The 11,994-nt window shown below is 43.2% G+C and overlaps 3 protein-coding genes across 5 annotated transcripts in view; 2 read left to right on the forward strand and 1 right to left on the reverse strand.

Moving 5' to 3' along the window:
* The first annotated feature begins 21 nt into the window (after window positions 1-21).
* On the forward strand, window positions 22-4,875 carry utp3 (UTP3 small subunit processome component). The gene is made up of 16 exons (XM_027028950.3): window positions 22-742; window positions 1,080-1,170; window positions 1,342-1,398; window positions 1,492-1,548; window positions 1,680-1,800; window positions 1,983-2,051; window positions 2,177-2,298; window positions 2,397-2,549; window positions 2,693-2,764; window positions 2,904-2,944; window positions 3,036-3,132; window positions 3,242-3,367; window positions 3,475-3,590; window positions 3,681-3,753; window positions 4,191-4,298; window positions 4,546-4,875. Exons 1-16 carry the CDS (start codon window positions 726-728, stop codon window positions 4,633-4,635), a joined length of 1,410 nt encoding a protein of 469 aa, XP_026884751.2. The 5' UTR covers window positions 22-725; the 3' UTR covers window positions 4,636-4,875.
* On the reverse strand, window positions 4,636-7,188 carry ppcs (phosphopantothenoylcysteine synthetase). Of its 3 annotated transcripts, none has more exons than XM_027028952.3 (4): window positions 6,856-7,188; window positions 5,886-6,386; window positions 5,697-5,800; window positions 4,636-5,602 (listed from the first exon to the last, which is right to left on the reverse strand). In XM_027028952.3, coding segments are annotated over exons 1-4 (930 nt in total). In that variant the 5' UTR covers window positions 6,857-7,188; the 3' UTR covers window positions 4,636-5,278. The 3 variants fall into 3 exon arrangements, with proteins under 3 accessions (XP_026884753.2, XP_081561937.1, XP_026884752.2); XM_081705811.1 differs by having other exon boundaries at window positions 5,886-6,442; XM_027028951.3 differs by having other exon boundaries at window positions 5,886-6,429; window positions 6,856-7,185.
* A 1,509-nt stretch (window positions 7,189-8,697) lies between these two features.
* Window positions 8,698-11,994, forward strand: part of foxj3 (forkhead box J3) — an 87,331-nt gene continuing 84,034 nt past the window's right edge. The window contains exon 1 of the mRNA XM_035520299.2: window positions 8,698-8,926. The gene's annotated coding sequence lies outside the window, so the exon portion shown is untranslated. The remainder of the gene's footprint in view (window positions 8,927-11,994) is intronic.

Here is an 11,994-nt window from a genome sequence, read left to right on the forward strand (position 1 = left end):
CAGACGTGTGGCTCCTTTAAAAAGGCCATACACGGGAACCTTGGTACTGTTTACGTTGACTTTAAAGGGTTTTTTGTTTGTTTGTTTGTTTGTTTGTTTGTTTGTTTTAATAAAATGTCACGTATGATTTTAAGTGACTTGCTAATTACAATTACTTGCTAACTAATTTACTTCTAAAATGTACTCCACTTTTTTGCTACTATTTCATACTATGTATAATAACGGGAGTATACTGAAAAAAACTATGGGTGATAATTTTGGAAAACACATTTAGATTCAGCGTAAACATACAAAAACAAGTATTTTAGCGAGGAGCAAAATCATTTTTGACCGGTATTATTAAAGTAGGTATTTTCTAACGCAGCACTGGCAAAAATCCGTTTACCTTTCAGACTTCAAATTTATGCTATTTAGTGAATATGCATTAATATTTATAACGATTTATTTGTAACTCACAGTATACTAAGTACATTATGCAGCCAGAGGTTTTAAACGTCCATGTTTAGTTGGGTTCGACTTTTATTTTGACGTGTGACCGGAAATAATCCGTTGATTTCGTGTAAACGCGTGTCGGTAGACTCGTGTGCGTTATTTTTTTAAACCCCGGCTGTAGTTCTGATCTTGTCAAGCCTTTCATTGTTTTATTCAGAGTGTAGTGCTATTGTTGCAAATCCACACATTTAACTCACCCGAGTCATTTTTTGTTCCAAGGACCTGAGAACAGCATGGTTCGAGCAAGGAGGTATGTAACGTTAACGAGCCAAGCGGCTGCCTATCTGGCCAGCTAATTTAGTAATGATTGAAATTGAAATGATAGTAACCGATTTAGATGTGACTTTTGTTTAATCCGTCGATAAACGATCAGATAAAAAATAGACTCCACTCAGATCAGCCTTTTTTTCTGAACCATTCCTACTGCAGTCCAACAACACACTCAGCTCCAACGTAACGTGAGGAAAATGCCTTCGCCCTTTACACCCCCGACGTACTCGGGCTCTGTTTTTGTGAATGCCTCATTACGATTGCGGTCTTTATTAAGCCTGTTTTTTTTTTAAAAAAAAATCCTTGTTACCGAGCAGGGCTGTGCGAAGGCCAAGGCCAAGGCCAAAGACAGAAACCCACGACAGTGATGATCCCGCCTGCTTTAAGGATGAAGACGTTCCGGACAAGGTAATGGGTGTGCAAACTCCCTTTTCCTCTGCAGGTTGTGGCGTGAATTATGTTGACTAGTTACGTTATATGTTAATATGTTGGCTACAATTGTAATTTAGTTTGTTATTGTGGAATATTGTGATCTAATGTAGCTATCGCATTTTCTAATGTTTTTATTCCTGTCATCAGAATTCAACAAAGTATGTGGAGGATGAAATAGATGAATTTCACAGCAAAAAAATCTCGGTGAGTTGTGTGTGTTGAGGAGTAAGATGCTCTTTCAGAGCTGACTATTGTCCCAGTTTGGACCTGTACTGTACTGAAAACATCCTTTTCTAGGCTCTCTTGTCTCATGGAGTTAACATGGAGAGTGAAGACATGGACCAAGACAGTGAGGTGAGTAGATGAAGAAAATGTCTATAACCTCCAACCGATCAATAAGGTTATCTCCTTAGGTAATTACTCATATTTGAGGAGGTCCATAGCCATACTGAGCCGTGTTCAGTAATCTTTTGTGGCCCGTTCAGGAAGAGATAATGCCCCTGACACTTGAAGATTCTGATGATGAGGACGAGGAAGACAGGCATGGCAGTGATGAACACGAGGAGACCGATATGGAGAGTGACCTCGAAGGAAAAGGAGATGATGGTAATTTAGTAAATCATTTTAATCCTTTGAGATTTTTACTTTGTGGGTTACTGGCAGAAAATCGATCTATTCTCTTTCCGTTATTGTTGTAATTCTTAAAAAAAAAAATTATTTAAACAATTGTGTGTTCTTTTACATTTCAGTTTTTTCCATTAAAAGAAATCCTTGCCTGTTTTTATTAGATCTTCCAAATGACATGGCCTGGGGGAGCAAGAAGAGAATGTTTTACGATTCTGATTATACGTCTCGAAGTATGCATCCCGCACAAACATAAATATTATATACCTGCACACAATACACATTTTAATCAGTTTAATTTTGTTGTAGTGTTATGATGCAGAAATTGTTGCAGTGTTACCTTTGTATCTGTGTATAGAGGGTAAGTCTCTGGAGTATGTTGAGGCAGAGGACGAGGAAGAAGAGGAGGAAGCCAAGAACATTCAGACACGTTTGGTCGGCAGCCTGAGTGAGGAAGATTACGATCTAAACTTGCTCCAGGTACATTTCTGAAGAATCTCAGCTGCTTTAACCAACTGCCTGTGCATAACTGTGGATGTTTCTGTCAGTTGTACCATTTTATCTCTGTGGCCCTTCAGGAGTTTGCCGTGGAGACTGAAACTGAGAAGACCGAAGGAGAGGAGCAGAGGATTGTGAAGGACTTGAAGACGATGTCCCAGAAACAGAAACTTAGCCTGCTGAAGAAAGAGTCCCCAGAACTGCTGGAACTCATTAAAGACTTCAAGGCTAAGGCATGTTGCAGGGTTCTGGCCAAGTTTGCAATATTCCTGAAGAGGTCCTTCGTTCTATTTTCCTGAAGCACATCTTCTTCATGAAGCCCTGTGCAAGTTTCTGAAAGTTGTTGTCCTGTTTCCTCGTTCTTTGCGGTGTTTAGCTGACAGAACTGAGAGACGAGATTCAGCCGCTTGTACAGATGGTAAAAGATGGCCAGATTCCACCAGGAAAGGTGAGGCCATCTTTTTAGCCAAAATTGGTGGGTCGTATTCATCCAACAAATTTAATTTCTCCTTGCTGGCTTTAAAGTTTCCTTTTTTATTTCTGCTTTATGGTTGCGTCGTCTATAAAGAGCCTTTTACCTCCACCAGGGGGCGAATTACCTTGCCATGAAGCAGCAGCTTTACCTGAAGTAAGTGTCCCGTTGGGTCTTTGCATATATTTACATCAATTAATTGAAAGCTTTGCAAAGACTAAATTTACTCTCTCATTTTTTTCACCAGCTACTGCACAAACATAAGTTTTTACTTGGTTTTAAAAGCCAAACGCATTCCAGCACACAACCATCCAGTGATTGAGAGACTGGTGACCTTCAGAAATGTAAGTGCTGTTCTTTTATTAAAATCAAATATACTAGATACAATTTCTGTGCCAGTTAGTCATTATGAATTTATATATTAGTATTTTAGATGAGTATTTGTTTCCATAGTTAATAAACGAACTAGGAGCTGTTGATGCCAAACTTGCTCCTCAACTGTGCCAGCTGCTCTCTAGTGACCAGCGAGAGCAAGCGGTGAAGAGGTTAACCAGCAGTGAATCGCTCAACAAGAGCCAGGTATGAATGTGACATTTTCCCATACAACACCAACGTTTCACGTATCCAAGACGACGCAGTCCTTTGTGAATCCCGAGTCTCGAGTACTCATCCGTGTCTGGCTGTAGGAATCCGAGACGGGAGACGCGGAGGGGTCGGACGAGGACGAGGAAGCAGCACTGCTGCTCTACAGGGGCGTCGAGGAGATGCTGAGGCTGAAGAGGAAGGCCAATGATCCGGACAGGTGAGCGCAGCTTCTGCTGTTCACCTCAGCGAACGTAACGTGTGGCCTGAAATGGGCAGCAGAGCTTACTGCAGCTGCGTTCGCTCCTAGGCCGGTGATGGAGGGCGAGGAGGAAGAGGCAGCAGAGGAAGATGGAGATGCTAAAAGAGGCATTACCTACCAGGTAAAGGGAAGCAGCTTGCAGAAGGGATTAAGTCTTTTAAGGCCTTTTTATATACAACAGAACTTTCAAATATTTGAGTGTTTTATGGGTGGTGGTTGGGGTAAGACATTTGTCACTGTGTGTTCTAAGGTTCTGGCTGTTAATTTAATTGTGAAATGTATTAGGGTAAACTATGGGCTATATTTTGGCCTTGTGTTCCCGCATTTAATAATAGAAATAGGTTTGTATGTTTAAACTCTAAAGGAAAACTCAAATTAACAAATAGACCGTCAAATTGATTAGCCTCCCTTTTTAATTAAAAACACTCATGTCCACATCCTGGGCCAGAACATCAGATTCCTTTTGCTTCATACTGTTGACTTTTCTTAAGCAGCAATAGTAAGTTTGACTATTTACTTTCACACATCGATTAAACACTTATCTTCTTCCTTGTAAAGATGGCCAAGAACAAAGGACTCACTCCAAAGAGGAAAAAGATTGACCGTAATCCCAGAGTCAAGCACAGAGAAAAGTACAGGCGGGCCAAGATCCGCAGAAAGGGACAGGTATGGGTTCTGCACCTGCCTAAAATATGTTTTAGTCACGGCTCAGTGGTTAAGGTACTCGACTAGTAACCAGAATGTTACCAGTTTAAGCCCAACCACAGCCGGGCCCCTGAGTAAGTCCCTTAACCCTCAATGGCTCAAATTGCTTTGTCATACTTTTATCCAAAGAGATAATTATCAGCTAAATGCCGTTAAGTGCTTCTTTTCTCATACTAAGAATGGCCTCAAAGCCCTATCTCTGTTTCAGGTTCTGGAGGTTCGACGCGAGGAGGCAAGATACAGTGGAGAGCTTTCTGGTATTCGTGCTGGAGTTAAGAAGAGCATCAAACTCAAATGATCCATCTAGATATAGGGACCAGTTTTACTGGGGGGGGAGGGAGCAGATATGAATGTTGTATTCACAGAGCTGAAGTTCAAATACCATGTACTAGTGAACAGATGTGGATTTTCATGTAATGCTTGATACTTTTTATAGAAAGTCCATATTTATAAAAACAAACCTTAACAAAGTTCTGTGACCTGTAGACCAATAGTGTGCCACATACCCGGTTTAACAGTAAAAGCACCATGTGTTTTATGCAGTGTTGACAAGTGGCACTTTTTGAGCAATTGTGCAAGCCTAAAGCCTTCCATCTCTTCCCTTTCTTATAAATTCTAACATGGCATAACTGGCGTGATTTTAACAAAGCCAATTATGCTCAATTTTACTATTTTAGTTGGGCGGATCAGTCAAGGGCTGCTATTTTATAAGCAATACAAGCAGAAATCTGTCATAACCTTGCACGTCTAGACAGCAAATGGAAAAGCCAGTCAGTGCAATGTGGAGAACGCGCTTGGAGATGTTTTTGGAGCTGGATTGAGGAACGTTCGGTATTTTACTCTATCCCGCACTGCCATCTTCCTGGGTTTATGATCGTTCTACTGTAAATTAGGCTGAATCTAGAAGCTGGCATTTTGCTCACAACTGCAAAACAATTCCCTCATGCGTGTTGGCTCATGAACTGCGTGTGCGCAGCCGCCAGGTTGCAGATGATCTTCTCTTCGATTTCCACCCCCTTCTGAGCCTCCTCATCTGTGAGCACCAGCTCATGCCGCGAGTCCTCGGTCACCACAGCCACGTAGCCGCGGCGGGTGTCCAGGACATTGGCCACGACGGCCTGGTGTTTGTAGGTGGCCAGGGCTCGACGAGCTCGCTCCAGGAGGATGGACGAGTCCGTCTCCAGCTTAAACGAGATGACGAAAGCTTTTGGCGCCCAGTTCTTCACCAGTGGGGAGAGCATTTTAGGAACCATCTTCATACTTATCTGTGAAACACAAAATCAAGCCCCGTAAAGCCAGAATCGGAAGAGTGCGTCGGGCGTAAAGCGTTAAAGGTGCGATTACCGTTCTGTGTCGTACCTGCAGAGGTCCGTTTGAGGACTGGATTTTGTGCTCCGGCATTTCGGAAGCTGGGATGTAGAAATCAGAAACCGCCGCGGCCAAATAAAACATGGCATGGGAGCCTGAGAAACATGGAATGCCACACATGCCACCTCAGACCCGCACCGAGTAAACACGGACGCATGCTGTGGGTGGTGAGCTGCTTACCTATTGAACTGAGGGCCTGTGCGGAAGCTTTGAGTAGGTGCAGGTATTCCGACAAGGTGCTGAACTCCACGGGCAGGAGTAACCCCGTGGCTTTCACGGCCTGGTACCGCCGTAGCACGGCTGCAATGCCCGGCAGCTGCTGCTGATCCACAAGCACCCGCTCGGCACCCTCCCCACCTTGCTCGAAGCTCAGACTGTCCAGCAGGTTGACGCCAGCGTAGCGGCGCGTATATGGATAGAGAGAGCGGTGTCTGTGCAGGAAGATGACGGCGTACCCAGCGTCGAGGAAATGCTCCGCTGAGGAGGCCCCTCGCCGCCCACTGCTGAAGTTGTCCAGGAAGCGCACCGTTCTGGACTCGAGTGGGACCTTGGTGCCCCCCGAAGTGATCAGCACGACCCTGCGACCGGCGGCCCCGTGCTGTCCGGCAAATGCCGCCATCAGTTTCTTGACCTCCTCGACGTGAGAGGGCATGGCGAACTCCTCACATAGGCGCCCCTCCACTGCAGCAGATGCCAGAGGATCCGAATGTGCCATAGTAAACACCTGAATCAACACACTTGGCATCGGCATGGATAATACCTTCATTCAGTGTTTTCATTCACACTAATCTTAACACAAGACAGAAATTCTAACAGAGTAATAAAATTATTCTAACAGGGTAATAAAATACCTATCTAGAGGTGTAGTGGACATGCCATCAAAAGACCAAGGGTTGCAACAATAGCAACGCAGACAATACCCTCCAACGACTGGGTTAAGGCTATATCAGAATAGACAATATCTACTAAAAGGAAACTTGCTCTTAGTTTTTTATTTCAACACAAATAGAGCCTTTCAACTCTAGGGTCGGACCTATAAAACAAACCTGTACAGTTAACTCTAACCTAGTTAGCTAGCCAGTTAGCATACGTGTAATAGACATGTTCGCAGTAATGCGCAACACGTAGAAAACATCTTTGAAGACCTTACTTTGTGCAACGTCGGGTTATCAGATCGGCACAACAAACTGACAAGAGGTTTTAACGATGGAGACGGTTACGATATACTTTAGTTCAAAGGCTGACCAGGAACATAGCCTTCTCATTGACCACGCATGCGTGATCTCCACGGTTCTGATTCGTTGATTTGAGGGGCTGCCGCATACGTTCAAAATAAAAGTTTAAAAGTTAAAAGCCCTAGACGAATTCAGAAAAATCATAATTTGCCAAATGATTTCTTTTGTGAAATTAAGGTCAAACTCCGTAAACATTTATAGCTTTAGTGGTGGTAAAATCCTTTTCGAGTTAAAAAACTGGATGATATTACAAGAGAAAAATAAAATAAAAAATCCTCTTAAGTTACATGGTCTAAGTTCATCTATATGTAAAACTTTTGTGGCCCAGACAAAAAGGTTTGTATAAACATTTCGGGCATTTCGTTGAAATGGAGGGTAATGAGACGTCGAAAATAATTTCTACTAGCGCATTTTCGTAGCATTTTTTACAAAATAAAGGATAAAACATACTTTCGAAGCAACAAGAGTTGTCTTAATACACAAACCATAGGCCGTATATATGATCTATATACACCGCGATACGCGGTGGAATATTGCATCTTCACGTTACATTTATCGATTGCAACGAGGATGCGTGATTCTCACTCTGTTTCTCTGTTTCTTTGTAAAGAGGTTGCGGTTGTACACGGTGGAGTTGTGAAGGGAGCGCAGAAAGGTCTTAACTTTATGCAAATGAGAAGCACCGGACTACAACCAATCAGCACCGCGTGGTGCAGTTCGTCATGTCAGTCAAAGCTCAGAATGAAATAAACCAGTGTAGTGCAAATAGAGAGGTTTATCATTTCTGTGTCAGGTTTTTCTGGACGAATACAGATCTCTCTCTCTCTCTCTCTCTCTCTCTCTCTCTCTCTCTCTATATATATATATATATATATATATATATATATATATATATATAGTTGTTCAAAATATGTAAAAACCCACATTCACTGTATATTTTTCTAATTAAGATATGAACTTGGCATATATATATATAAAAAAAAAAAAGAATTTTACATACGTTAACAGATGTACCTGGATGGTTACCTACCTGATCAGGTACATTTGGTGGTTGGGTTGAGCAGCTTTTGGGATGTACTTGATGTAGACGGATAAACCTGCTTGCGTTTTTAGTGACACTGCGGCCAGTGGGGGGTTTGACTTCGCTGCAAAAGCGAAGTCGTTTGCCTTCATAATTACAGGGGGCACTATTGTTCCAGAAAATAGTAACTTACAAATATGTCCAGTGTTTTTGATCATGTACGCCACGAGCTCACATTTCTTTGAACTATTATAAGTGTCACAAAATTTAAAAAGTGTCACATTACGTTGCATGTATATTTCTATATTGAAATATACTAAAATTGATAAGTAAAATCAATTAATACGTCGAAAATCCGTTAGCGATGCTAGTAATATGGGAAATACACGCAATATATCAGCAAGGATTTTAATTCAAGTAAGGCGGTGGACAGCAAACGTTCGATCAAGTGAATTGCTATTTTACATAATCAACAGTATAACTATAAGTAAAAAAGGCAACTAAAACTTGTATTCTGTCGTATGTGCAATGCTCGCAAAGTACAAATGACTTTGCAACTGTATTCTTATTCCAGGGTATGTTCTGCATACTGTATGTCCAACGCTACAGAACTATTTACTTCGCCTGTCTACATTAAAAGGTTGCGTGGTACTGTCAGTCGTGCTGCGGCCGAAGCCTAAAAGTAGTTCCGGATGTTTCAGAGCGGAGCAAAACCCCAAAAAGTGCCCGGATGTAAGCTGTCCAGAGAAAGACGAGTAGGAGCGACGCGAGAGGCGGAGAGGTAGAGGGGACGCCACGGACAAACCGGCTAACGGACAGCGGGTCTCTGACCCACGACACGCTCGGAGAACAAGGGCGAGGACGCGAGGGGAGCTTTTTATCGACGAGGAAGGGGAGGGGGACGGTTAACATTGACTAAACCGGACCGCTTCGTTCAACAGGGCACTCGCCTCTGAAATCCGCGGGTAAGTGTGGAGCGGTGAACGTCGCGAGCTAAAGCTAAGATAAGATAAGCTAAGCTAAGCTAAGCTAAAGATAAGCTAACGTTAGCTAGGCTAAGATAACGCTATCGCGGGGTCGAAGTTGGAAGTCGGGCCCGCGAAACGGACGACTCTCACGGTGAGGCGTGTTGAGAGTGAAGCTGCGGGGATGGACCCGGTACACGGCAGGAGGGCATTTGCCGACGTCGGGCAGGGCACCACGAAAGATCCCCGACACTCGGGCAGAACTTGGGACTAGCCAGCTAGCAGCCGTCAACTAAGCCGTCGAGGCTCGGCTCCCGAGCTTAGCCGTTGGCGGCTAACGCTCGCGAGGTCCGCGCGAGGCGCTTGCCCCGAGCTTCGCCCGGCCACGTCGCGCTGCTCTAATAACTTTCTCGTCTAAAGCGGACGGACGTGACGCCCCCCAACACAGCCAGTGCGACTTGGTGCCGCTGAACGTGGAGGGTGTGAGGTTGTTAAGGCCATGTTGGCGTTTAGTTCAGAAATAACCCTGAGCTGTGTTCTGTCAGGAAGCGACTGCACGACTCCGCGGATGGCGTTTACTAACTAGATCCGTGCATCAGCCGGACAGCGCACGCCTGGCTAATACCGTCGGCCACCAAAAAGTCAAGAACATCTAAAGCATAGTCAAGCTCGGGTCTTGTGCTAAGATATATCAAAAAGTGGTAACGTACCGCACTGGAGTAGCTGTTATAGCTAAAGTACCTGCTTGCTGGTTTGGAGGATGATGAGCAACTTTGGAGGTAGACTGGTAAGTCGTGGCCAGCGGGGTTTTGTCTTTGAGTTTCTTCGGATTTGACAGGCAGAAATGCCGCTGTCGTAGCTAGGGTTAGCAAAATGATCTGATTTCGCTCTTAAGTTGCTTAAACCGGTAGTTTTCTGAATATGTGCGCTGATGCATCTGTTGAATGCATTGATCGGCCCTTTTTCTGCCCACTTTGGAATTGTTCGATTGCCGACCGGTATCTGCACCATAAACACATGGGTTTTTGTCCAACATTGAGCCCTCCGTGTTGTACTACGCGTCACTGTTTTCTGCTGCATTATTTACTGCGTCTGCTAAAATACTTTTGTTCCCCGCGACTGCTCGCCGTCTGCCAGTTTTATTTTTCTGGACGGTGATGGGATTTCCTCTTATTTACAGAATATTCTGCCAGTTTCACTGGTTGCAAGATGTTGTACGTTCGACTTATCAGCTATCTTTATCTTTACGAATTTGATGTTTTAATGGTCATCATGATCACAGACTGTATTCAGAGTATCTTAGCTGCCCGTAAGCTCAGGCTCCCCAGTGAGTATTAATGCAACAGTGTCTGTAAAAGATTCAAGTTAGCACCAGACCTGTTTGTCTTTGGGTTGTAGACTCTCAGAATACAGAAAATGATAGTTCAATCATTTACTTGTCAGAGCATGCCTTGTAGTTCCAATCTTCCAACTGCTGTCTTTTTCTATTGGGATCTCTGTGCATTAGGAAATGAGTGTTGAGTTTTACATTTCAAACTTTACAAATAGACCTAGTTTTAGACTGAAAGACTATTTTGACATAGGACATACTTTCGGTATGTTGGCCATTTTAATTACTTGTTTAAATAATGTCTCAATATTGAACACTGAGCTAAACTCACAAATGTACAAACTCACAGCAGACATCACAGAAATCCTGCAAAAAATCATGGACATTTATTCCAATCCTGTGATTATAGTGAATTATTGATACCCCCCCCCCCCATTTATGTTTACCATTTGGCATTTGAAAGGCTATTTAATACGATTTTAACTCGTAACACCTGCAGTTGGCAGAACTGGTCTTTTGAGCATCTTCCCTGTGTCTCACCTTACAGCTATATATTTTTTGTTAAATGGTACAAAATGGGTTCTACAAGGCTTCTCTTGCGTGATGACGGTAATCATTCCCATGTCAGGATGTTGGGCTTTGTGGCAATTTTGTATATGGTCTGCTATCCCACATGCCCAAAGGGTTCACAGTGGGCATCCTGCCATTTAGCTTAAACTTACCTGGAACTGCTGGCATTTTGCATTCCTCCCCCTTTACTCCATCTTTGCTAAACGATGCCATAGGCTAGACACCAGATGGGCTGGCATCATATAGCTAGATCCTCTTCCGGCTTTTGCTTTGATGCTTCGTTATTGTGTTTTTAGTGTGCTATTAATTTTTGCCTAATGTGTTGAGGTTTGTCAAATGTCACCTAGTGTAAAATAGTTGCTGAGATTTTAGTACAAAGTGCACCCCTTTGGTGTGTCTCCCCCCCCCTCCCAAGTTGATTACCTTACAAAGATAACTCTTTTAAGCGCAAATGTGTGTTATATTTATATAGCATGTGGCATTTTCTTCTCTTTTTGCATGGTTTTAACAGGTAGGTTGTTGGATGTTTTGTTTAACTTTTTATTGATGACAGGCAGATGGATTTCTTTCTGCAATATTGAATGCCCCATAATGACGCTGAATTAAATGCGAGGTGTGCACAGATTTTGCAGACTTACATGGAAGAGTAAGAGACAGCCCTACACCTTTCGCATAATAATTGCTTATTTCGGATTCAGCAGTGGCCCTTTGCCCAGCCCTGTCTCACTGAGGGGCTTTTTAATATTTCCCCTTGTTGAAGTGATTATTCAAATGGCTGTCCGTGAGATGGAGTTATCAGACCCCTGTTGGTTAATGGGCTCCATGCTAGGTGAACGCACCGTTTCTCGGACATTCCTAGTCAGGCTGCTACAGTTTGCTTTAGCGATGTGTTGAAATAGTGCAGTGATATTCCTGCATCATCCAGCACGTTATTTTGCATTGTACTGGACATTGGTATTGACGCGCGACACCTGTTTTTGAAGAATTAGTGATTTGGGTTAACAGATTTTCAATATGTGGTCACCATAGACCTATATTCTTTGCTAATACCTGTGGTTCATCAGGTTGCTCACTAAGCACTCTGTGGAAATATGTGATTAGACATCGCTTTTACGTCTTTATGGTTTTCTAGAGCTTGATTTTGCATTAGGTGTGTTTCAGTATCAAA

Source organism: Electrophorus electricus, chromosome 22 (assembly GCF_041902795.1).
Source record: "Electrophorus electricus isolate QZ-2024a chromosome 22, ASM4190279v1, whole genome shotgun sequence".
Lineage (NCBI taxonomy): Eukaryota > Metazoa > Chordata > Actinopteri > Gymnotiformes > Gymnotidae > Electrophorus > Electrophorus electricus.